The sequence below is a fragment of the Branchiostoma belcheri genome, unplaced genomic scaffold (genome assembly GCF_001625305.1).
Source record: "Branchiostoma belcheri isolate BF01 breed outbred unplaced genomic scaffold, Haploidv18h27 scaffold46, whole genome shotgun sequence".
Classification (NCBI taxonomy): domain Eukaryota; kingdom Metazoa; phylum Chordata; class Leptocardii; order Amphioxiformes; family Branchiostomatidae; genus Branchiostoma; species Branchiostoma belcheri.
In genome coordinates this window covers 2,291,694-2,318,294 of record NW_017804087.1, presented here as the reverse complement: position 1 = coordinate 2,318,294, position 26,601 = coordinate 2,291,694, and the positions used below count along the sequence as shown (strand labels likewise).

At 40.9% G+C, this 26,601-nt stretch overlaps 2 protein-coding genes across 4 annotated transcripts in view; one reads left to right on the top strand and one right to left on the bottom strand.

Moving 5' to 3' along the window:
• The window catches only part of LOC109479040 (anion exchange protein 2-like), a 29,299-nt gene extending 9,217 nt beyond the window's left edge, over positions 1-20,082 (top strand). For 2 of the 3 annotated variants that reach the window (XM_019780884.1, XM_019780886.1), the window contains 21 exons: positions 648-852; positions 2,187-3,058; positions 3,385-3,494; positions 3,773-4,035; positions 5,258-5,406; positions 5,868-6,057; positions 6,502-6,637; positions 7,042-7,234; positions 7,664-7,873; positions 8,472-8,603; positions 8,996-9,179; positions 9,703-9,915; positions 10,352-10,500; positions 10,780-10,974; positions 11,250-11,603; positions 11,966-12,055; positions 12,490-12,656; positions 13,849-14,102; positions 14,613-14,785; positions 15,229-15,402; positions 17,551-20,082. In XM_019780884.1, coding sequence (XP_019636443.1) covers positions 648-852; positions 2,187-3,058; positions 3,385-3,494; positions 3,773-4,035; positions 5,258-5,406; positions 5,868-6,057; positions 6,502-6,637; positions 7,042-7,234; positions 7,664-7,873; positions 8,472-8,603; positions 8,996-9,179; positions 9,703-9,915; positions 10,352-10,500; positions 10,780-10,974; positions 11,250-11,603; positions 11,966-12,055; positions 12,490-12,656; positions 13,849-14,102; positions 14,613-14,785; positions 15,229-15,402; positions 17,551-17,628 — 4,491 coding nt within the window. In that variant the 3' untranslated portion in view covers positions 17,629-20,082. Of the gene's footprint in view, positions 1-647; positions 853-2,186; positions 3,059-3,384; positions 3,495-3,772; positions 4,036-5,257; positions 5,407-5,867; positions 6,058-6,501; positions 6,638-7,041; positions 7,235-7,663; positions 7,874-8,471; positions 8,604-8,995; positions 9,180-9,702; positions 9,916-10,351; positions 10,501-10,779; positions 10,975-11,249; positions 11,604-11,965; positions 12,056-12,489; positions 12,657-13,848; positions 14,103-14,612; positions 14,786-15,228; positions 15,403-16,084; positions 16,165-17,550 lie in introns of all 3 variants that reach the window. The other variant, XM_019780885.1, reaches the window with a different exon arrangement.
• A 496-nt stretch (positions 20,083-20,578) lies between these two features.
• Positions 20,579-26,524, bottom strand: LOC109479052. The gene is made up of 8 exons (XM_019780926.1): positions 26,418-26,524; positions 23,924-24,053; positions 23,122-23,440; positions 22,673-22,829; positions 22,358-22,499; positions 22,007-22,195; positions 21,553-21,765; positions 20,579-21,151 (listed from the first exon to the last, which is right to left on the bottom strand). The coding sequence occupies exons 2-8, from the start codon at positions 24,020-24,022 to the stop codon at positions 20,915-20,917; spliced, it is 1,356 nt and encodes a 451-aa protein (XP_019636485.1). The 5' UTR covers positions 24,023-24,053; positions 26,418-26,524; the 3' UTR covers positions 20,579-20,914.
• Positions 26,525-26,601: the final 77 nt, after the last annotated feature.

The following is a 26,601-nucleotide window of genomic DNA, read 5'->3' as shown; positions in this document are numbered from 1 at the left end:
TGTGAGTGAGAAGTTAGTTTGAATCCTGGTCAATGGTTCAAAATCCTTGAATTCAACTGTGGTGTGCCATTTGGTAGCAATCTACTGGTATGTAGTGTTGCTGTCTTTGGGATGGGATGTTTACTTAAAATTTAACTGTATTTGAGAAAAGCCACACTTCAAGTACCTTGATAAGCCTTGTTACCTGACTCCAGAATTATCAACCCAGGATTAACGTGTTCAAAAATTTGTTGTTTCCTAGAACTATCATAGAGTAGAAATCATTGCCACCAACCCCACAGTAGAGGCAACCTCCAGCTTTAAGCAAGTACATCATGTAGCAGGTGGTTTAAAGGTATGACAGGTTGTCCAGTATGATCTAACCAGCCAACTTGACAGAAACTCAGATCAGGATCTCTACTGGCAGAATCATGGGTGATTCTGTCATCAGATTGCAATCCCTATCCACACACATTCGGTAGCAATCCACTGGTAAGGCTGCAGTCTTTTGGATGGGACATTAACTTACATTTGTAGTATACATCAAAAGAAAAGTCACAACATTCAAGCACCTCAAAGAACCCACTACCTTTAGTGGCCTTGTTATATGGCTAATGTGTTTTGATGATTCTGACTACCCTAACACATACATGATTGTACACTTTCAGGTCCAGGCTGAAGTGGGCGGCGCTATGGCTGAGACCAGCACCAGCAGCAGCGCCCCCCGGCAGAGGCACCCATCACTGCAGGACCAGATGAACAAGGTGATGAACCCAGTGGAGAAGTTCCCCCTGCTGCCTACAACCTCCCCACTACCCAGCCGCAGTAGTCCCAGGGTCAAACAACTGCATGTGGATGAAGACGACTATCAAGGTAAGTTTTCTTTTCCTAAGATCTAATCTGTTTCTGTGGATAATTTCATCAGGTTGGTGAAAGGTTCAATAGCAAAGTTCTTTGTTCACTATGAGCTAACTATTGGCTGTCATCTTCATCTTGGCAATTATAACAGTGCACAGTGAAACAGAAATTACCTACATGTACAAAGGTAGCTTCAGTGCATAGTAAACCAGTCATGATTGCCCTGATGAAGATGACAGAACATCATCAAAACGTCAGCTCTTGTTAAACAAAGAAGTTTGTGGTTGTGAAAAAAGAACTTTGCTATTCGATCTAATATATTTATTGGCCAATTTTTTTTTGTTATTTTCTCTTCCTTTGCTCATTCTTTTCTTATAACATAGTCTCCACTTAACTGACCTACAGAAAGCTTTTTAATCTTGTCAATTTTTCATATCTTTACCAGTTCTTCTAATCAGACATTTTACTCTTATTGTTCTTAATAATAGTTATTGATCTTTTTAATTAATCAGTGTCTCCTTGTTTAGATCTTATTCAACTTGTGTCTTGCTTTCCCTTGGTGCCTTTTTCATCCTCATTTTCTCACTATGACCCCCCACCCCCTCTCAGAGGCCCCCCGTTCCCCCCTCCCCATTATCAGAGATTGCCCCACCCCTAGCCCCCGCCCCACTAGAAGATTTGATTGGGACAGTCCGGAAAGTAAGTCTCTTCTGTCTGAGGACATTTCTGTATCTGCTTGCCTGGCGCTTTTTGGCAATGCCTCAAGTGCAGATCTAACTAACCTGCTTTTGCTGCATTTTCTTATCTTACATGTGTGTCTAATGTCTCACAGGCTTCATTTTCAAGATTCTGGTATTAAGGGGCTGATCTTTTATGTGGTGTGATGTTTCAATGGCTGATTAAAACCTTCTAGTTTTCATTTTATTATCAGGAAGGTAAACTTCAAGGATAAAGTTGTTTCAGTGGCAATCCTGTAGGGCATATGAATTTTTGTCAAGTTGTGTAATATATTTTGTTGTTTGCTCCAATGTATATGTATTTTTTAAAGATTGTATTTGATACACAATTCAGGTAGTTTGCCATAACAGTAAATTGTAAATTCTATCTTTCCTCATCTATCAGATTTAGTCTCTGAAAAAAAGAGATGCTTACCATAAAACTTTTAATGCTTTCAAAGGCTGATGAAAAACTTCTGATTCTCCATTAAGCTTAAGGTTAACTTCTGGTATAAAGTTAAAAGTATAAAGGAAGAGGAAAACCTGTAGGGAAATGAAGAATTTTCCTGTTCTATTTTGTCTAGAGCCTGAAATGAGTTGCTTACAGTAAAACCCGTGTTTGTTACACTACAGCCCACAGGAATGTCCATCTCCATGTGCACCATCCTCTCAAGACCCACATCCACCGCCGATACTCCTCACCCTCCTTCGGTAAGGACTTCCCTCCCAAGGGAATCTCCATACCGGAGGAGAAGGACTCTCCCAAACAAACCAAAGAACCCAAGCGGCCTCGCGTGGAACCTCCGCAAGAAGAAGAAACACCTCGTGATGTAACCACGGTTACCGTAGAAGTGGAATCTGAAGATATTGAAGAGGAGACAGAGGAGAAAGTTGTTCCACCCGAAGACAGGAAGGCTTCTATTGTCAGAACGGATTCGTACGAGGCAGCGGTGAGAGGTTTTCCTGACGTAGTAGTGGAGGCTGCGAGTGTGGAGAGTCTGACAACAAAGCTCTGCAAGGAACCGTCCGTAGAACCAGCTTCTCCAGCACAGTCTCACGAAGCACCCCCGTCTTACCACGAATGTGTCCAAGGAATTCCTGAGGGTTCTAGAAGTGGTGATCTTGAAGAAAGGCCACCAAAGGCATCAACTTCTGCCGAAGAACCTGAAACAAAGGCCCCGCCCAAGGCAAGTTCGTCCAAAGAATCTCTGAAGAGCTCAGGAAGTGCGAAGGCTGCTCTGGCGAAAGTGTTAGCTCGGAAGGACTCTGGAAGGGAAAGTGACTCAGACGCAGACTCCAAAGTCCGCCCGTCTCCGAGTCAGGTAGCCCTGCTGAGGGGTGACATCAGTAGAGAGAATTCCTCCAAAGAACTGAAGAGCATCCTTAAGAACTCTTCGGCCCTGAAGAATCGTGAAGGCTCACAGAAGTCGTTGGACGGGGCTGACTCAGTGGCAGCAGGAGACACAGGAGACACGGATGCTACAGGCCCACAGAAAAAAGCAACAGTAAGTGTCTTACTATGTATGTATGTAATACTACAATGCAAGCATTCTCATATTTTAAGTTCTGGGGGAGGCCCTAGAAAATCAAATAGCTAATAGTTTCTCCTGCATGTTTTTTCACTGTAACGTTATAATTATCATTGTCCTTGTATACTGAGTATGTGCATGGTCTTTTGAGACTGACTGACAGAGAGAGAGAGAAAACTTGAGATATGAATAAACATCAAATAAGTATGACAATTTGAAAATCATCTTCCATTACAAGATATTATTTATTTACCAGTAGTCTAAGGAAACCTACAATGTATCTTTTTTTTGTTTGTGTTTAGTTTATAATAGGAGGAGACATGGAGGAAGATGAGGAACCTCCCACAGTGTTTGACCTGGTGAAGACTGCAGATGCAGAGGCTCAGGCTTCAGAAGCTCAGGACAGAATCAAGTAAGTGTTTTTCTTTCCATATGCAGGGCTCAAAATACCATGGTGACCAGCATTTTCTGGTTAGCACAGGTTAAATTGGAGCTGTGCAGGTATTTCAGATGTCTACCTGCACCTAACCTGCACTGGTCCATGTACTTGGTTACCACCAATAAAGTATAAAAGACATAATGGAAAAGGTTTCTGAACTACAGTTTTTAGTATGATCCATATACATTGTATATTCAATTCTGAATGATGCAGGTAAATTTCAATCATTATGTAAATTCTGAAAATTTCAGTGAGATCCCACACTTCCGAGAAACATCATACAACAAGGACTCCTTCAAGAAGAAGAGCCACAGACATCACCATGGACATCACCATGGACACCACCATGGGCATCACCATCATCATCACCATCACCATAAGAAGGTGCCCACCCCCATGGACAGACTGCGTATCGGCAGTATGACTAAGATGGACGCTGAGATCTACCACAAGATGCCGACAGAACATGAGGAGGCTCAGCAACTTCTCACGCCAGATCTGAACGAGATGATCAGTGAGTATATATTATATAGTTTTAAAGTTTGTAAAGGCAGTACAATTTCGAACCCCTGTATCTTGTGATTAAAGGAGTACTAACCTCCAGAAGGAAGTGCTATTTTCCGATACATCATGCTGCAATGAATACATAACTAGCCGACTTTTTACATAATTTCGCTTGTACGAGTTGAGCGGAGCATGTTTGTAAAGTGATATTAATATCATTTTCCCCCATGCTGAACCACAATTGATACATCCGGGAATTCTGGCTTACGCAATACTCATACACTTCAGGTCAACATAAACATTTTTCGGGGAAAATGGTAGGAGACAAGCACACTAACAAGCTGATGATTGAGAAATTACTTGCTTTACTTTGCTTGACCTGTGGCTTGGATATTATAATATCAGGATGTCGAATACAGTGGGAGCCAGTTTCATCCTGCGTGTTTTGATTTTCTCAACTTATTTGCATGTAAGTATCACTTGAACAGATAATTAGATTACGCGGTTTTTTTCATCGTCAATATTTGCGGCATAAATGAGGGGCGATAAGGACACCAAGAAGGGCAATGGTTGGTAAGATACCAAAGAACACAAAACGGTATGAATTTGTCTTATCGCCCCGAAATGAGGTCTGTAACGTAACTTTTTGTTTAAAACATAGACACTAATGGGGTAGCGTGGTGTATTCTGGGATAGTTTTGAGGGTATTTGGAGAGTTTGTCCTGGATTCGATGCGTTTTAAGACTTGCGCGCAAAATGGGCATTTAATTGTATACTGTAAAATAATATGGATTTTTCAATTCCAAAAATAAATGCCTGTCGAAATATAGCACCTCCTTCTGGAGGTTAGTACTCCTTTAAGGTGTATCTGCAACACAAATTTTGTATACCATACCCAAGCTACACAATGGATTTGAACAATTTACTTGCGCACAGACTATGGGACTACCAGTATATACACTAAGTCTACACTTAGTCTTGTAGTAGAGTGGATTCATTCCTCAAGCTAACCAACTTCTATCGCACTGCAGTTGTCCTTGAGTAACTTAAAGCTATCTGAAAACTGCATAGTTCCCCTTTATAACTCCTGCCGTATAGTTCCCATTTAGAACTCCCGACAACGTGTCCTGCTAGCCTGTTGGTTAGCTTGAGAAATGAATCCACTCTAATATACTGTCATGGTCATGTATGGGACTACCAACCTGATCGAATCCTTTTCTTCCTCCTTCTAGGCCATCGTCTGGAAGACGTTCCGGGTCGGAGGAGACACAGGATTAAGAAGCCTAACGTCAGCTCCATGGTCTACATCGGGAAACAGAGCAAACCTCAGAAGAAGATCTCAGTGGAAGCCAAGAAGACCTGGGACAAGAGTCCTCACGAGGTACACACGACTGCCAATTAAAAGTGCAAGATAAAGTCCTGTTCTAGCCAGCCTTATCATGTTGAGCACTGAATGGGTGTGACAATCCTTTGGGAGATTTTGAAATCTTGACCCTCTGAAATTCTATTTCCTGCATTTTGTGGGGCATGTTTTGCTGGTAGATTTATCTTACTTTAAAGACATCACTTTCCATATCCTTACATACTGATTTTTGTCCGTCAGAGACAAATCATATGCTCCATATGTTCATACATCTACAACTGCCCTAAGACGCAACAAGAACTTGAGACTATAGAATAGCAGACTTTAACATTAGTCTGAGTGTATAGTTTTAGTAAGATATCACAGTTTTTTTTTTACTTCAGTCTGCTTTACCATCATGCCATGTACTTAGACAGGTCTTCCATTCATTCTGCTGTAAACATATTGATAATGTCTTAAACCTTGTCCCACCTGCCCAGGTGTTTGTAGAGCTGGACACGCTGCATGCGTCAGGTGAGGGAGAACAGCAGGAGCTGGTGTGGTGTGAGAGCGCTCGCTGGATCAAGTTTGAGGAGGACGTGCAGCAGGGAGCGGAGCGCTGGGGAAAACCTCACGTCTCCTCACTATCCTTCCACAGTCTGCTGGAGCTCAGGAAGGGGCTGGAACAAGGTGGGCAGGCATAGACAATTCTAACTGATAGATACAGACATTATCACTCTTCTTCAGTATTACTAAAATGAACTGGCAGAACGTCTAGGCAATACTAAAACTTGAAAAAAACTTGAGCAATAAAAAAAAGTTGAACATGACAATGTCACTGGCTTCTAGCACCACAGATAATATACATTGTATTTTGATACATAACATGTATGTACATGTACATCCTGCTGTTAGTACGTAGTCATACTATTCAAACTCTGCTTCTGGATAAAATACTGGATTACTTCTGGATATTGATGTTTTGAGTTACATCTGATTCATAATTCTTCAGCATCACTAGAATGAACTTCTTTTTACTCTAGTAATTGAAATTAGAAATTCTGTAGGCAACATCTCATATAGAGTATACATGATTGCAGTTTGATAGTTGTTTTTCCTCTCCTTGGTCTGCAGGCTCAGTGCTGTTGGACCTGAATGAGACAGAGCTGCCCAACATCATGCACCATGTGGTGGAGAACATGATCATTACAGACCAGGTCCGACCTGAGGACAGGGGGGACATCATGAGGGCTCTGCTTCTTAAGCACAGGTACAGTGTTTCAAATCCCACCTGCATATGCAGGTTAGTGGAGATAAAATTTGAGCTGTCCAGGTATTTCTGATTCTGATGCACGTAACCTGTACTGGTTCGTGTACTGGGTTTGTAATGATATGGTTTAAGATACTAACACAATTTTGTTTCAAATGACAAAATTTCAGGCATAGGGGGGTGAAGATTACTGCTTGTACAATAATTATTGAAAAAAAAGATCTAAGAAAGCAAGAAACTTGACGGTACATTTGATACCACAGACCAGCCAGCCAGCTCTACCAGAAGAAACACCACAAACATCCCGTATAACCTTAAGTTGGGAAGCCACAGTTTTTAAGAAAACAGAAAGCATTGTACCAGAGACCAGTTAGAATGACCTTGACTCTTCTTTTCCCATCCAGCCATCTGTACCAGAAGAAGCGGCACAAGGTCATCCCGTATAACTTCTCATCAGGCAGCCTGCTGGGTTTCCTGGGTCACCGTGAGGACAGCATGGCGTCGGCCAGTCAGTACTCGGCCGGCTGTCCCTCCGCTACCAGTCTGGACACCATGGAGGCAGGGCTGAAGGTCAACCTACCGGATAACAACAACCAGGTGGGTGAAGTTAACAGCTTGTTTAATGTTGTTGCCAATTGTGTTGTGTGTTTGGGGTTTACTGTTTTATTACTGAATCAATGTTACAATGTTGCTAGCTCGTATTTTTTAATTAGAGTTATAGTACACTGATTTGATGTTTGACAGTGGATTAAGCGCACAGTTATACCAAAGTTTACATAACTTTTCTTGCATTTTGTACTTTGATCTTCACTAAAATATGCAAAGTTTCAGTTTAGTTTTTCTTCAAAAGTTACATTCAATGTTCTAACAATAGGTGCACTTTCTATGTTTTACATTTTACAGGTCACTATACAATGTTCCATTTGTCCATGTCCAAAGCACCATTTTAACTTTAGCTTCTTTACAAAGTATATTGAATATTCCTACAAGTTTTAAATCTAAAAATCAACACCTTTTTTTCCCCAGTTCTCTGTTCCAGTGCCTATCACCCCACCTCCCATCCACAAGTCCCCCACAGCCAAGTCCACCCTCAGCACCAAGAGCACACAGATGGACATCAAGGCTAAGGTTCCCATCCTGAAGAAGATCCCAGAAGACGCAGAGGCCACCACCGTACTGGTGGGAGCTGTGGACTTCCTGGAGAAACCTACCATGGCGTTCGTTAGGCTGGCAAGGGTAAGGCACTGGAGAGTAGATAAAACATTCTAATCTGTAGCTTGCTAAAGGTGTTTATGTAGTTATTATAAGCATTCGTTAGGCTGGCTAGGCTGGCTGGGGAACCAAGAAAAAGCTTTAATTTTAACCTGTAGCACACTGAACTAGCTATTTGGCTATAATCTATTCTATAAAGGTTAAGGCAACAGGGAGAAGGTTAGGTCTTTTCCAGTAGTTTTCTTCAGGTCACATAATATACATGTATGATTAAGTTAACCCTCTCCATGCTGCCTAAGGTTAACCCTGTAACTAATGGACCAGGACATTACATCATGCTTTAAATTTGCATCAGAAGGCTGCTTCAGCATCCATTGGGCTTCAAAGACATTCAAGATCCAAGACATTGTAATATTATAATGTTGAAATACAAATTACAGTGAGGTCTACACAGTACACATCCAATATTCCATACTACATGTATTTAAGAATTCAGATTTATATCAAATCAGTTGTACTGTACAATAGTTACCGCAATATTAGGTCCATTCTGTAAAGCGCATACATGTAAGTCCTTGAAAAATGGTGTGGTATAGAATGTCCCCTATTGTGTTACCTTCAGGGAGCAGAGATTGGCACCCTGACTGCCGTGCCCCTCCCTGTGAGGTTCCTGTTTGTGTTGCTGGGTCCCAGCAGTGGAGTCACAGACTATAACGAGATCGGTCGCTCCATATCCACACTCATGGCTAATGAGGTAAGGACACAGCGTAAAATATATGCAGTAAAAATACGTAGTCCAAATTAAGACCAGGACTGAGTCATTAAAAAAAATATGCAGACTTGTCCTACTCAGTTTACTTTGCCTCATAATGGTTTAGATGTCTCTTTGAATCTTGAAAATTCTACATTTATCTAATATATACTCCATACTGGAGAGTCATCATGTACAATGTAAATCTATAGACATGACCTATAGTGTGAAGAGTTAACTTCATGCAGTGGATTGAGAAATGTGATGTGACGACAAACATTTTGTTAAGTAAGGGACCTTTTTCCAGTGAATAAGGTGGAAATGATGCTACATGTACCTCCTTACTTACGTGTAGCGATGTTGAAGTCATCATTTTTGTAACGTCTTTCCCTCAGACCTTCCACGAGATGGCGTACAGAGCGGATGATCGTAGCGACCTTCTGCGGGGGATTAACGAGTTCCTGGGGGACAGTATCGTGCTGCCTCCCGGCGACTTCGACAGACGACTGCTGGAGCCAATCGCACGGCTGCAGAGGAAGCGACTCAGGAAGAGGAAAAAAATGCTGGAGGAGACAGACGGTGAGTTAAATTTTAGTAAATGTAAAAGAATTGACAGTTTCAGCATATTTGAAGGAAAATAGCTAATCGTTAATAATTTTATAAGAATATAATTTTCCATCCAGAAGGTTTTGTGGGTTGAATCAAGATTAAAGATAATTATATACTGTCAGTTTATTTTTTTTGTACAAGAGTTTGGTCAGGGGATCTGGTGGGTTCTCAGTAACTGAAGATGACTTAACAGCTAAACCTACTAGTGTATGAACAGTGACCAGTCAAAGAATACAGAATCAACTACAGGTGGCCACTATAGACAGGATTCTTGATGATTAAGTCAATGAGAAAAATAACCTAACTGGATCATCAAAAGGTGGCTTCACATCAGATGGTCCCTTTGTAGTGGTAAAATGTACATGTTTGTACATTATTTTCAGATCTGTAATATGAGAAGAATACAATAGTGGGTGTTCTACAAGTGTTTCAAGCCCAACAGTGCTCATGATTGTGAGACATTTGACTCACCATCTGTACTGTACCTCCCCAGGACTTCTCAAGAAGTCACACTCCCATGAACCAGAAGACGACCCCCTGAAGAGGACAGGGGAGTGTTTCGGGGGGCTGAAGAGGGACATCCAGAGGAGGTTCCCGTACTACGTCAGTGACTTTGTGGACGGGCTGAACTTCCAGTGCCTCATGGCCTTCTTCTTCATCTTCTTCACCTGTGTCACACCTGTCATCACATTCGGCGGCTTACTCAGTGAGTTAGGCATCAGTTTTATTGCTTTTTCTTCAGCTGGTCTCAATCATGATGTTTCTGACTTTGAGGGAGAAGAAGAGATGCTGCTACTTTGGAGTGTCCTGTAACACATATTTTCTTACAAAATGGAAAGGCTGGGCTTGATGTTTTTTTCACTCAGGCATTTTTCCATCCACAACATTGAGCTTTGTCCTCACATGCCTTAACAATTGTATCTTGTGTCTTGGTAATAACAGATAACACATATTACTGGTATTATTTTGCTTGTTTGATATCTATGTGTGTTACAACAATCAGTACTGGTATATATGTAGTTGTAAACCCATAAGTAATCACATTCAAGGGAAACCCTGCTTGATAAACCTTGTTGATGTTATCCTTACCATTTTTTAGATGTACAAATAAACAATAAACAAAAATCTGTGTGTCTCTCCAGGTGACAAGACCCATAACCACATCGGAGTGTCAGAGATGATCATCGCCACGGCGATCAGCGGAGGGCTGTTCTCCCTGCTGGCAGGGCAGCCCATCATCATCATCGCAGCCACGGGGCCCTTCCTGGTGTACGACCAGAGTTTATACGAGGTTTGTGCAAATCTTGTTTATAATCATTATTAGTTTTATGATTATTATTTGTTTGTTAAGTTTGAAGGAAGAGGGCTTTGTACATGTATAAAGCCTTTTAGGATCCCTCCCTCCAGCTGCATTGTTTTTCCTTTTATACGTTTCTTTACTTAGCTGTATTTTATATTTTGTGCAAATGAATAAAACATAAAACAAACATGATCGCAATACTTATAAAGTTATAAAGCTCACGAAAAGATTAACTTACCTTGTAAAATCTTTATGTCCCTTCCCGTGCAGTTCTGTGAGAGTAATGGTATAGAGTTCATGACATGGCGGCTGTGGATCGGGCTGTGGATCCTGGTTATCTGTATCATCACGGTGGCGTTCGAGGGCGGCGTGTTCGTCCGCTACGTCACACGCTTCACCGAGGAGGTCTTTGCTTTCCTCATCTCCTTCATCTTCATCTACGAAGTCTTCAAGTTTCTGTCCAAGGTCTGTATTCATTATGGTAAAATTAAGGATCTACAACACTGTATAAATGGAGATACATGTAGCTTTAGCAAAAACAGGCTAGTGTGAATGGTTAATGTAGCATTATGCAAAGGGTGTTGTAAGTTACAGTAATGTTATGTCATAATGCATGTGTCAAGATTGGGATAGTCTTGAAAATGGTGCAATAAGCATCCAAAACTGAACATTTCATGGAGGTATGATGAGGTCTCTGAGCTTTTGTTGTAGCTCTAATCTGTACCTACCCCTTTCTTTAGGTGTATACCAAGAACCCCCTGTGTTCTGACTGCTACTACTACGACTCTGTGGGTGCACCAGCGTACAACAGAAACGGATCCCTTCTGGTCAACACCACGTACCCCACGCTAGACGGGTACATCAACCCTCGTGCTAACGACTCCAGGAGAATGCCGATGCCTGCCGGGTTCCCGGTGGTTCCCGCAGCGCTAGATCCAGTGTACCCAGCATACACAGACCCGGACGGTTACGAGGCTAAGGAGATAAAGAACCAGCCCAACACGGCACTCATGTCCACCATACTGTGCTTCGGGACATTCTTCGTCGCGTATTTCCTCAGGAAGTTCAAGAACAGCAAGTTCCTCAGTCGTGGAGTAAGTCCTACATCTCTTACTTACGTGGCTGCTTTGTTACTTTTGCTGGAAAGTTTGTCTATGTTTCAATTTGGCAAAATTCTGAAACAACATTTAACTCCAATTTTATTACAAAAATAAACTTTGTACCATGTGTTTAACTTTGCTGGAAGGTTAATCTGTGTATGTGTTCAACTTGGTAGAATTTATTCTGAAGCTGAAGATTTAACTGTAAATCCCAACACAACAAAAAGTTGGGCTTTTTGCAACTTTTTGATCCATGGTTTAAGATAATTCTTTGTCATACAGTTAGCAGTTTATTGACTTGCTGCACTTAGTCTAGAACTTACATGTAAGTGGTTATATTTTTTTCTTTTTTGCAGGCCAGGAGAGGCCTTGGAGACTTTGGTCTTCTGATTGCCATTGTGGTGATGGTTTGCATCGACTTCTTCTTCCAGGATGTTTATACACAGGTAAATGTTGTTTCCCTGTCTATTGTCATGTTCACTAGTTGAGTTTTTGTGCACACTACATCCATGTACATAGAGTATGTATAAAAAATGTGCATGCAGTGCATGTATAATACATGGTCATTTAACTGAGGAAGTAGATAAGACAGAGAGGTTGAGGGGTCAATTCCTAGCATTAGCTAGACACTGCATTGGGAAATGCACTTTACACAACTTCCTCCTTTCACCTATGTGTAAAATGGGTACCTAACTTCAGTTGGGGAAGGTACACAAATGTTAAAGGCAGTGGAAAAAGAGGGATGGGCTCCATCTTTCAATACCATGCCCTGAATACATTGTATCAACAACCCACTGCCCCTACGGCCTAAAAAAGGCTATGGAACTACCTTTGCCTACCTTATTACCTACATGTACATGTACCTACCTATCTGTTTCAGAAACTAGAGGTCCCTGATGGCTTCACTCCCACCGACCCTAAGCTGAGGAGCTGGATCATCAACCCCATGGGGAGAGACAAGACCATCCAGGTCTGGGCCATCTTCGCTGCCGTCATCCCGGCTTTCCTGGTCTATATCCTACTGTTTATAGAGATACAGATCACTGAGTGAGTACAAATCTTCTTCTTTGTAATTATACATTGTATGTATGTCTGTGACTTGTTGTTTTTCAATTGTTACGAAATGTCCATAAAGTTGTTGTACCAGAAAGTTTTATTATCACTCCACTGATATATGTGATGCCAGAAAAAGGAACATTTATTCTTCTTTTAAGTTAGACTTTAATAAGTTATGTTACGTTACATTTAGACCTTTGCTCCCCATTGCTCTAGACCTGCTTGAATCTGAAAAATTGTAAAAATTAAAACACATATGTCAGAAACTTGAAAAACATGAAACTTGAAAAACATGACTTTTACAGTATATGAAGGCCTCAATAACTTGTTTTTATATTTAGACAAAGTTGTTTTTGAAAAACTCATTAATCTGAAGATCTAAATTGCAGGTTGTAAAGATGTAAAATTCTCCAGATTGGACCTTCTAGAACTTATCTGGGAAAATTTATTACATCAAACACCTGGTGGCCCAGAAATGTCACTTGGGGCAGTTAAAAACAAGGCCACTGAGATGTTTACACACATGGTACAGACGAAAACAAGCTGCTAGGGGTGATAAAACACATGGCCATGCATGTGGTCAAGTGGCATTGTGTCCCAGATTGGCTAGAGTGTTTGCCCAGGAACCAAGAGGTTGTGGGGTCAAAGCCTTGACATGCCCAGATGTTGTGGCCTTGGGAAAGGCAATCAAGTATCAAGTGGCTTCTGGCCTTCCACTGATCATGAGTGAATTTATTAAAGAGACACAGATGACAGATGACCAGTTGAACTTCTTCCTTTATGACCTCAATGAAAAGTGGCCAGCAGGCTGATTTTAGTATTTCATGCATAAATGTTGCCATCAAGTACAGTTACTTTAAGGCATTATTACTTATCTAGAAAGCTTTAAACAACTCCTGCAGTTAGATGTGCAAAGATTGGGTGTATAATGTAGCTAGCTGCTGCCACGCCGCGTGCCTGTGAAGCTGGTGTGTTTTGCCAAAGGGCGGTTATACCGGCTATACAGATACAGAAGCAGCTGGACAGGTGTGTTATGCCAAAAGGCAGTTATACTGGCTATACAGATACAGAAGCTGATGTACTTGTTAAGCCAAAGGGTGGATATACCAGCTATACAGATAATATTAATCAAAACGAAGGATAAAACAAACTAACAAAACTCCTCTTCTTCTTTTCCCTGTAGGATGATTATCAACAAGAAGGAGAACAATCTAAAGAAGGGTTCCGGCTACCACCTGGACCTGTTGTTAATCTGTGGCACCGTGGCGATCAGTGGGTTCTTCGGGCTCCCGTGGATGTGTGCGGCGACTGTTCGGTCCGTGTCGCACTTCGAGAGCCTGACGGTGTACAGTAAGACCCATGCTCCTGGTGAGAAACCCAAACTGTTGTCAGTGAAGGAACAGAGACTTACCAACCTGCTGGTGCATATCATGATGGGTGAGTCAACTCTTACTCAATGGCATGTGTATATCACACATAAAAAATATTCCTTCGAACCTTGTGCATGATAATCTTCCAAGCATAATTCTGTGACATCATTGAAAATGAGTCAGTATTACCCAATAGTCAATACAAGAACTGTAGGAAAAGCATCATGCTTTGCCTCTGCAAATAGGGGATGACTGCTCTACCATACCAAAGAACCCATATTGCAAGCATACAAACAAAGCATGTGTGCAACGATGAAAATGTTCTATTCTCAAATCACAGGCAAGCCTCCTGAGATCTTATAGAGAGACCTTATACAAAGTTTGAGGGTAGATATATCTAACACTGACTAAGGTAGGCCAGAGAGGGAGATAGAAAATGTACATACTACATTGAGTATACAATCATGTACATGTATCTGTCCTTCTTGTCACAACAGCTGGAAGAAGACTTTATCAGTGAGCTAAAACTGGATCAAAGCATACATTCTCATTACCATTTTACCCTGCCTCTGTACAGGAATAACCATGACCTTGCAGCCTGTACTAAGGAGAATCCCGCTAGCCGTGCTGTTTGGAGTGTTCCTGTACCTGGGGATCACGTCTCTCACCGCTACACAGATCTTTGATAGGATCGGCCTGATGTTCATGCCTCCTAAACACCATCCCAGCAGTGTGAGATATGTCAGAAAGGTAGGCAATGGGCTTTTATTGCAGAGTTGAATTCAAAAGTTTTCTCTAACATCAAGGATACTCATAGTGAATTTAAGTGTGACTGACTGAATTGCTCTAGACATTTTTTTATGTTTCTCTGAAATTTGAATGTTAAACCCCTAATAGCTGTATGTTAAAGAAAGAATGGTATTCATGTGCAAAACTGTGTTATCTTTCTTGCCTTCTCTTCAACCAATATTTTTCAGTCAAAATTCTTTGAATCATAAGAGTTTACATGAACAGCTGCAACTTGTCCCCAATTGTCTTCAGTGTTGTTGTTTTTTAAAACACAAAACTCTGAGTGGTTCAAAGGACAATCTTTTTAGTTTGCTTCAAAGCCTGCTGCTATCCTATGGATTATGAGGTTACCCAAGTTGCTGACACTCCCATTCTTACATTCATTCTTCCCTTCTTTCCTCCAGGTGAAAACGAGGAAGATCCACATCTTCACAGTGATCCAGCTGGTGTTCATCACCCTGCTGTGGATCGTGAAGTCCACCCAGGCAGCCCTGGCCTTCCCCTTCCTCCTCATCCTGCTCATCCCCTTCAGGAACCACATCCTCAAGAGGTTCTACACAGAGACAGAGATGGAAGCAGTAAGTTCACCTTCAACCTTTCAGACAATCAATCAGAACATAGCAGACTATACCAGGGCTCTAGCCAGCACCGTTTTTCCTTCACTTGCAGGAACTTTGTGGCATGTGATGGAACATTTTTTTACACCAATCCGTCAACCTTGATGGACGAAATTGACAAAAATCTTGGGTATAGATGTAGAGACATCCAAAGGACCACCACCAACCATTCTGAATCCCATGATTTGCCTCCAAAAATGTGGGGCATTGTGTTTTAAAAGGCTTGGAAATCCAACATTTGTCTCTGGCCCCCCTAGATTGTGAACACTCTCCCCCAGGTCCAAGCATGAACCTGGGCTGACGGGGAAAAAATTGAGCTGACTAGAGCCCTGGACTATACATGTACTAGGCATATTACATTGAATACAGCATAAAAATGGTTCAGGTAGGTAGAGTTTTGCATTTATGGTGCTGTACAAAGGAAAATACACAGTCACTCAGTTGTACATTGCAAGCAAAATACAGGAAAATATTTTCTGTTGAAGAAACCATAACACTACAGTGCACTGTCACAATGTCATTCTCAGTTGCCAAGGCCCAAAAATGCAGTCAGTCACTGACAAATGAGAAGGACCATGACTTACATAGTAGTCTACATGTATATTGAGCATGTCTCTAACATCTGATGTTGAACCACCCATAGCTGGACAACCCCACCTCTAGAAGGGATCCAGATAGGGATGATGATGACTGAATGAAGGATGGATTCACTAATTACAATGTGTAAGCATGGCGTGAGGTATTCAACGTGCTTGCCCCTCCCCGTAGTGTCTGCCAGATTCTTTTGCTTGATTAACGTGTTTGTTTTTTGTCCTAGCGTGCTTCTAACAGCAACACAATAACTGCATTTTTTTTCTTGTAGAATCTAGCATTTAGTTTTAGTTTCAGTTTAGTCTATGTCTCTGTCAAACAAACAGATAACTGTAGTCTTTAATTGTAGGATTGCAGTAAACTGCATCCTGGGCAAAATGCATAGAAATGTAGAGTGTGTTGTTTCAATATTAGAGCATATGTTGAAATTTAGCATTCAATTTACCAATCACAACACTAAGCTGATAGTACCACAAGAAGATAGGTACATTGTACAGGACACAATGGATTGAGCTCAAAATAATGTCAATGAAATTAAGGCTAAGATTCATTAAAATGTTAAACTTAACTCCCCAGTGACATCTGCTATTAGCTATGATTACTGCCCAATACACTGACCAATGCTGAGAGAACTAAGTGTTTGAAACTAACTATCCTAGTATAGTATTAATATTAACCAAGAATGTCTTAGCTAGCAGTTGTTGCTGTGTAATTATGATGTTTTACTAACATAACAGATCTCTTTCTGTTGTCATTGGATGTCCAATGTCTTGGCTTCTGTATATGTAACTTGTTGGCATGCTATTGCTGTGTACAGTACGTGAACTTATTTATGTAGCAGCTGTTGTTTAGGACACAAACATGTCTGTCTGTGACTTTAACTGTTGATGTAACTGTTTGCATACAACAACTCATAACACACTCTCCTAGCCCTCAACAGGTTCTTGAAGTCTAAGAACTTTTTTTCTGTACTTCATGTCCTGTAACTTTCCACTGGTTTGACTTACGTAAGTGCAACGTCGTAACTGCCAACAATGCACAGTGAAATAGAAAAGGTATATAGAAGAGTTTAACTTTGTTTTGAGCACAGACAGATTCGGCACTATCAATGGTAACTTTTGTTAGCTGGCCATGTCTCTCTCTCACAAAGAACACAAAAACTGCCACCCACTCAATTGGTGTAACAGCACAGTGTATTCCCTCTGATCCTGTACACAACAGAATGACAACAGAATGACCCCCAGTACCCGTAGGTGCCCAGTGCACCAGCATATACACCAGCGTATATACATGTGTTATACAGATTAGTGTGTGAAACATGTAGTGAAGGTATCTTATCCCAAAGTGACATGATAAGATGGTGAGTGTAACAGAGACCCCCAAAAAAGGTGGGCATTGAAGATATCAATTCTTAATGCTATAGCTATAGATTCAGCAGAAACAATTCCATCAACTACGTCCACTACAGTTAGTAATTCATTCCTATCAAGTATAACTTACGTTATTTTGTCTTTCCAGCTGGATGCTGAGGATGAGGGTGATGACGATGATGATGACGTGGATGAGTATTACACCGCACGTCTGCCATTCTTCTAAGCAACCAATCACAAGCCAGGATCTACTAGTTCCAGCCAATCGTATGCAAGGACACAAACAGAGTTACTGCCTCGCACATCTGCCATTCTAAGCAACCAATCACAAACCTGGATCTTCTACTTCCAGCCAATCGTATGCAACAACACTAACAGAATTACATTGTGTACTGCAGCTCTGTGCACCTTTGGTTGTTAGGTTGGAAATAGTCTACATTTATTATAAATAAGAGTTCACTTGTCTTGTGAGACAGTTTGTGATATCTTGTTCTATCAATTTGAAATTGAATTTTGACGTCTTTGTGTTATTTCACCTTGCTTAAGAGCGGAGATTTTGAGAAGCCTTTATTATTGCTTTCTTGAATCGCTTGTTAAGTTTGTGTTCTAAGAATGCTTTTTGTACATTTTTTCACCCCTAGCATATATAGTGATTCATTGCCATCTATTTGAAAAAAAAGTTGATGTGTAATTGTTAATAGGAAATTGTAAAAACTGAAACAAAGTATATTTGTAATCAGATATCCTTGTTTATTTGATGTGCGCATCATAAAAGTGAGGAAAAAGGTAAAAAAGAAAAGCTTGAGAAGCCAAGAGGATATATGTTGTATGGTCCACCAATACTATGCCATGATATAGAATTATAATACCATGTACATGTAATAGATATTTTTATCGTGCAATTCTGAGTGAAAATGTACCAATGAGTATTGCGTCATATATGCACAAATGTTGATGTTGCAGTGGCTAATAATTATACAGACAAGACTGACTGGGAATCCAGACAGTTATTTTCATGTAAAATGTAATGTTTAAGCTTCTGAGTGTGGCATTATTGGTTTTGAAGCTTTGTATTATTCAAGATACTACTATACAAATCTACATCTTTATCTAAATGTGGAAAATAAATGAAAGGACCCACGGAATATGCCAAATGAGAAATTAGAAGAACTAGACATTCCAAAATTATAATTAAAAGAATGAAGACAGTGAAGATAGTATATAGACATTTTGTACATTCTGTACTCTTCCACAGCCATATACTAAAAGCAATTTTATCTAATGAACAAAAAGGTGATTGTAGGGGTTTTGTAGTTTTATGCATAAGAGCGCAGTGCTCCAGTGTTAACTACAGCTACTTTTGGAGCACTATCTAGGCAATGGTTACAATACTTGAATACCTTTTACTCAGTTTTCCCTCTACTGTTTGGGGTAATAGTCATTCAGGGAGGCATTACTACTGTAACAATACATTACAGTGGGAGTGAGTGATTACCAGACTCTGCAACATTTGAACTCAACATCCAACAAAAACTGAAAAATCTGGGTTTTGCGCAGGCACAGTACGTTCTGCTGATGCTCACTTCTATCAGCCATCCCCTTTCCTGTAGTAATACTAATAGATTGTACTAAGACGCTTGTCATCCAAATGAAATACCAACATTGCTATCTAGTTTTGGAAAGGATAATACTGTACTCTCTAGTATTGATGTTTAGACAAGATGGAAGAATGTTACTTTTTGTATCCCAGACCTTAATCTAGAATAGACAAAAGATATACCAGTGATGTGCACTTGGCTAGAATGCTGCTATGTGTGTAATGAAGAAAAGAATTACTGTTGTACATTGTGATAAAGAATTTGAAATGTTGAATCAAAGCTACATGTATACTGGTAGCACTTGGTCTCCAAAAGTATCAGCTGTAATGTTGTAACTGTTGAGATGCCTTAGTGTGCCTATGTAAGAGCTCAAAATGCTCAAATCTGAAGACAGGGTCAGCACCAGTGAAAGTTTTGTTCAGATTTTAACAAAAAAAAGCCATAATGATATCATTAATGAGCTAGTAGAACTCTCAACATGGAGTCCTGTGTACTTAATTCTCACCTTTATGCAAATGTAATTGTTGCTGGTTCTTAATGATGCTTTAGTGGTTGATTGCTTGTGAGAAATTGGTGTAAAATTGACATTTGGGACAACTCATCGGCCATGGTTTGTCTGTATGACATTGATGCTGTTTCAATGTGTTTTTTCTCTGCAATGTACACGTAGATAGAGTCTTATTAAGAATAATTTGCCAGCTGCAGTGCAGTGTGCCATAGTGCCTGTGTACATGTAAGATCTTTTTTCTCTCTGCATTTTTCAGCACACAGATTGTGCATATACAAAGACATGCTTGCGTGTAATTTACATGACTTTACAAATGGCGATATAGTGTGTATTTTGAGTGACTGCACCAATACAGGCTCAGAGGCATTTGTACATTAAATATGAGATTTATCATGTAGTTTGGATGTTATTGGATGTGATGTTGAAACATATTGAATTGCCTTGTGATGTGTCTTGTAGTACCTATATATTGTACATGCTCTGATTCTAGGCTGCACTAATGTAGCCTTAGTGCCAATTCCCACATATTTTTTTATCCCATGATATGCCAGAAATAAATGAAGCAGTGCTTTGAGTAACACTGACCTGTACCTTTATTACTTCACTTCAAGCAAAGGAAGTATGTGTCTGAGTGTGTGTGTGTGTGTGTGTGTGAGTGTTTGAGAGTGTGTTTTTGTTTGTGTGCGTGCTTGTGTGTATGTGTGTGTAAACGTGTGTGTGTGTGTATACATGTATTTTAATCGCCAGGAAATAATGTTAACTTTTTGTATGTAATCACTCGAACAAGTCCATCTTATAAAGAAGCAAGACTTGGCATTAAAAAAACGGTTCAGTTCAAATATTTGTTTACTGTTTTGTTACTTCAATTTGCATTGATAGCAAGTACATCAATTATTACTTTCATTTCAAACATATTATTTCTATTATTTGACCTCTGATCTCCAATGCACTTTTATTTCTCTATGCTGATTTTGTTTCAAGTTTGTTATAATTTCAGCATAATTTGTATGTTTTATTTATTATCATTATTTCTAAAAGTAATTATTATTATTATTACTATTGTTATTTTATTTATTTTGCTGGACTCCAGGAAGAATAGTATGGAGTTCACCATACTAATGGAGATCTTAATAAACAAACAAACAAACAAATACCCCCAAACTGTATATGATACCCCCAAACTGTATATTGCACCCCAAAACTGTATATGATACCCCCAAACTGTATATTACACCCCAAAACTGTATATGACACCCCAAAACTGTATATGATACCCCAAAACTGTATATGACACCCCAAAACTGAGCGTGCGAAAATGTTTGACAAGTTCCCTTCATTATGAAATCTAAATGTTATGGAAACTTGAACAATTAACCGAACACACAATAACGAATTCGAACGGCGTATCAATAAAGAATGGACATCATATTCTCCTCCGATACTGGGTAGGCCAGCCGCTCCGGTTTCTTCACGATCAGACGCAGAACCTCCACAAGTTTCTTCATCATGGCCCGCCGGTCGTTCCCGAAGGCGACCACGGAACAGATATCACAGCCGGCGCTCCCGGGGATGTCTGGCACGGCGTCGTCACGACCGAAGTACGGCTCGATGTGCACGTCTGGATCGGACTTCAGCTGGGTAATCTGGGGAGAAACGGGGTACAGGGATAAGAAAAATGAACCATTGGCTACCTCCGGATGGATATCAGGATTTTTTTTATTTTTATTTTTTTTATTAATCATTCTTTTTCTTAATTTTCACAAACATAAGATACACACAGAGAAAAACTTATACTGAAGGGACATGTAGAACATAAAAAAAAAGATAAATAAAACCAGAAAACAATTAATAATGGTTACATATTGAATAACAGACAAAAGTGTTCTCTGCAATGTTTTCAGCGTTTCAGCTATTTTCCCCCATTTACCAATGTGTTTTTTTTTTCATTTGTTTATTTGGATTTTCTACAATGTAAAAGGGAGGGCAAAACAGGTGCATACGCCCCTATACAGGTTGCCCTTCCACATACAAAAGACAGCAGTACCTTATCAAAGTCCATGAGATTGCCCGGCCTCTCCAGCCCGAGAAACTTGGCCATGTAAGCGACCCCATGCCGGCCGGTAGGCGGGGGTGTGACGGGCACGATGCCGGTACCGGCTGACAGGTACACGTAGTCCTGGTTCGCGTTCCGGTACACCTGTTTGTAGATGCCCTGAACCAGCCTCGAACCGCGGGCGTTCACTTCGCACAACCTCAGCTGCAAGGGTTCAAAATGGATAATTTCATCACTTCTGTTCTGCACAGTATGGTAGTTAAAAATCAACAGGTAGTTTGTAACCAAGTTACAATGCTTACTGATGCTTGCAAGTGCGTCCGACTACTGTCAGTGGCAACAGTGGCATTAGCGATAATTTTCAGTGTCTTTTTTTCACTTTGACTTCGTTTGATGCATATGTTTTTGTACAGCCTTTTGTTGTTTATTGCTCTCAAAGACATACCGTTCCATCTTTCATCTTGAAGATCTCGATGTTTGTATAACCGTCGTTAAAGCCAGCCTGGATCATCCTGTCCATGATGCGGTCATAGATCCTCCACATGCGGGTCTGGATGTCCTGTGGCTCGTTGGTCGGCCCCAACATGGACGTGAACTTCGCCTCGTGACCGTCATACTGTAGCTCGTCTGTGATCTGTGGAGGGCGAGGTGTACAGGAAACATTAATTACATACGTGTGCACATGTGAATGTCTTTGAATGCAAAAGAAAAAAAAACACTTACATATAAGGACTATAAGGAATCATAGGAATTATACTGAAATACAAAACATTGTTTTTTCCAGTGTGAAACTCACCGTCCAGTGCACCAGTTTCCCGTCCACCACACACCCGTCCGCGGTACAGAGGGTCTCGGCGTCTAAGAACGGTTCTACCAGCACGACGTCACGCAGCGCCAGCGGGTACTTCTGCACGTCCAGATACTCCTTAAAGTAGTCCCTGGTTCAGGAACACAAATCACAAAATACTTAGAGTCATGTCAAGTATGTCATTTTTTATGTAAACTATGTATCATTACAGAATCTTGGAGAAGAAATCTTCAAGAAAGCCTCAGTTCGCAAGGCAATGAAGTTCTTTGAATAACTCTGGTAAACTTTGAAACTTGTGATTACCTGTAGAAGGCTGCACTGGGAGAGGTCAGACAGTCTGGGTTTTTGTCTCTCATGGTCTTGAAGTCCTCGAGCGCATCTTTCAAGTCGTCGTAGTTTTCAATCTTCTTCAGACCATAGGCCAGGGTAGCTGTGGCAGACTTCACAAAGGCAGGGAGACCTGGGTACAAATGAAAAAAAAATTAAATGGCTGGAACAGGTGTAGTCTGACTACATCGCGCTTCTAACTACATTCCACTTGTCTGGATCTTCATCGCCGACATGACTGCACTTCGTCCTAACAGTAACACACCAGCTGTGCAGGCACGCCGCCCGGCGGCACCTGGCTACATTACACCGAGCAACCTGTTACACCTAACTACAAGCGTTGTTTAAAGCGTGGTTTTCACTGTGAAAGGCAATCATCACTCAGTCTTTGTTAGGAAAGGGACCAGTTAAATCTTGATTCTTACCGACTTTCTCCAAGGCCCGTTCAGCATCTTGAAACAGGGTGGGTGAGTCCAGATCCAAGACATCATACGCGGTGGGCGTCTCGCCCAGGTCCAGGTGTTGGCGCGTGTAGGGTTTGTGGAACGCCAGGTAGCATGACTCGACGCTGGGGCCGGGGATGTGCGCGAAGTCCCGCGCCAGGGCGGCGTGCACGAACGTCGAGACGTCCGACGTCGGTAGGACCACGCTCACGTTGTTCTCGCTCACGACCTTCTTCAGACGTTGAACGTAGTCCATGAGATTCTCCTTTTCATGGATGCTGTCGAAGATCACGTTCTTGACCTGGTGAGTAGAGGCAAAGGCGATAGGAAAATTGGCGTGAGAAGCGGCAGTGTATGACAAGATAAGATACGGCAGTGGCAAAATGTACTCCTTAGTGGACACCTAGTTTGAACTGCTAGATGAGCACTGGGTGAGACACAAGTACGTAGTGTGATCGAGTATTAAAGACCATTAAAGACCAGGACATAACAGGCGGACACTTTCTCTTCTGTACGGAGTATCAAGGTCAAGATAACTCCCTTAGATGTTATCTGTCTTTTTAGCCAGTTTCTACTCTTTCCAGCCGTTTTCCAACTCTATATAATAGAGGCCAATCTCCAAGCAGATTCTATGGGGCAAGGGGAGTCTACATTGGCCGCCTGTATCCACTGGCCGCCCCGATGGTTACAGGCGGCCAATATACTAGTAGACCCCCCTGAATCTGCTTGGAGATTAGTATAGGCTACATGACATATGCACAAATCATGACCTGTAATGACTCACCTGTACTGTTGGACACTTCCGCAAATTCTCCTCCTTATCCGGGTTTCCTTTGGACAGTGGAACAAGCACTGTGACGTCACGACGCGTGGACTCCATCATTTAGCTGTTCCTTTAAGGCACGCAAGGGTTCCTTAAAATTGAAAAATATTAAACAGAATGTAATTTCAAGCTACTGGATGGATTCCGGGCTCCTCAAAAGTGAAAAAAAATGTGATTTTATACAAGAAAGCAGTTACTCAAGCAACTGGATAGATTGCGAGATCTGTCAGACGTTCAAATTCAAGTGACATCCACTACTTTTCGTCAATGACTAGCGGAATCTGTAGCTGAAAATGTATTCATAAAAAAGAATTTATAAGTAAATGAGATGAAGACAAGTTTTAGACAGTCCATAGAAAAATCAGACAATGCTAAGACATGACAATGAGTTAGTTCGTGCAGACTACTAGTATTCCACAGTCCACTGGTTTCACTACAATACAGTGACTACTAAGGCGTGGCTCTACTTGTAAGCGGGAAAATTTACACCGATTTCTCGTTGTGGATTGTACTTTTCCAAAATTTTTTTCTGTTATCTGTGACTGCCAATGGACAACCTTTGAAGTCGACGATAAGAAGACATTGACCTCTAACTAAGGACAAGGATAGTCTTTATTGATTTAAGATTGAGTATTAATAATTGATCAATCATAATTAATAAGCTGGTAACGCATGTCAGTCACCCCACGGATAAACAACATTGTCTCGCATCTCTACATTTCTCCTATTCGTTCGTGAAAATGAACTGCCTAGTATGCAGGTTTTAGCCATTTTCTATCGTATGTAGTATACACTATGTCTCGGTGTTAACTGGAATTTCTATCCGTAGGCCCATGTAGTGTTTTATTTTTTTAGCATTTTTATGGGAGACCAGCCGGATTAAGTACAATAACGACTCCAATTGTAGCTAAAAGTATCAGTTTTTTGATCGATACTTGTTTTCTGACAACCGTCCTACCAGAAAATGGTCAGTGAAACATGCATGTGTATATTTTTACGATCAGTGAAAAAACACTATCATATTTAAGGGGGCACACCCCAGTTTATTTTGGGTCTCAATTCGATTCTGCATACCTCAACTCTAGGGACCGTCTCTTTCAGGAAAAACCTCTTAAGCCAAAACACTCTGTTTGCAAATGAAGGATATCCCTCTAGCTACGATAACAAAAGAATTTCAATTTCTTTCACCTCTCACATTTTAGTAAATTTTAGGGGGAAAAAGAATTTTTCGCTGAAAAATGATACCAAAAATTGGCCATTTTCACGTGGAATTAAACCCATCACCCAGATTTTAGCCACCAATATGACTTATATGGTACGAAAAGAGAAAACCCTTATGTATTATTAAGAAAAGTATCAAGAAAATCCTAACACTGAGATTATCACAATAGCCCGTCGCGCGAGGCATAGCTACAGCACCCCCAGAACGCATACAAGGCAAAACTAGGTCAAACCGAAGCACCGCGCTCAGGGCGGAAGGACACCCGGAAGTAAGCCTCGGGCCCGAAATCAATTTTCACCCAAAACACGCCACTTCTTACACTTTCCAGCCATGTTAGTAGTTAATCCCATTTTGCAGCAGATTATGAGAAATGTAAACTCAAACATGAACCATCGGAACCCCTTCGTCACTTTTTTTCCGGGCACTACAGTGGCCCCTGTCGCGGAAGAATTGGTGTGTGCACCGTTTAGACCAAACAAAAGACGAGCCATAGGTCGCGTTGTCTGTGATTTTACCAGTCATGATATGCTCTGTCTTTTCTGATCTTGGCTACACATGCAGGCGTTACTCAAAAGTGAAAAATTACATGATAAATCTGTTTGGCTGTTTTGATGTGAATGTTATTGTCAAAACCATGTCAACTGTAATTAAGTGGTCACGTATGTGCGTTCATTCACCCCATCGTTAAACGTGCAGACGCTAATGTTCCGGTTACAACTGGATGGATCCAGTCACAAATGTTGGACAACATGAGTTATCTTAGTCCTTACAGGAGTGCAGATTTAGCTTTATTATGGCATTTTCCAATTTCCAAACAATCATGTCAAGTTTTCAACTCTTCTGGTCAGCGATTAAATGACTTTACTTGCAAACATTCTAAATGGGAGCGCATTTGTACACAATGGCAACAAAGGTGGGACCACTGATAGAAACTAAGATTACCGTACACATCACACAAAAGCTGTTTAGTTCAAGCTTAAGTGATTTTCTAGCGCACATAACACAAAGCATTGGAAGGCCAGAATATACAAGTCAATGGAGACCTACTTCCGTCAAGTAGAGGAAAACTGTTCTTAGTAGACAGAAGAACCATTTATCATAACACCCATAAACCCACAAATTACACTACAAACAATACATTCTTGGGGAAGATAACAACTTGGCATTTATAGAGGCAGAAGAATGCTTTTGCAATGATCTAGAACTTGTGTAGAAAATACATGTGTGTCCTACCTGTGAGAGAAAAATGGGCGAAAGTCTTCGTGACCGAGTAGCGTTGATCCTCTTCGGAGTCCAAATGTTAAATGAAGCTAAGTAGAACCCGTTCCACAGGTTTACATTTATCCTGTAATGAGCATTGTCACGCGAGCTGGGCGGGGCAACTATTATATTAAACGACAGACTACCCGTATGTCAT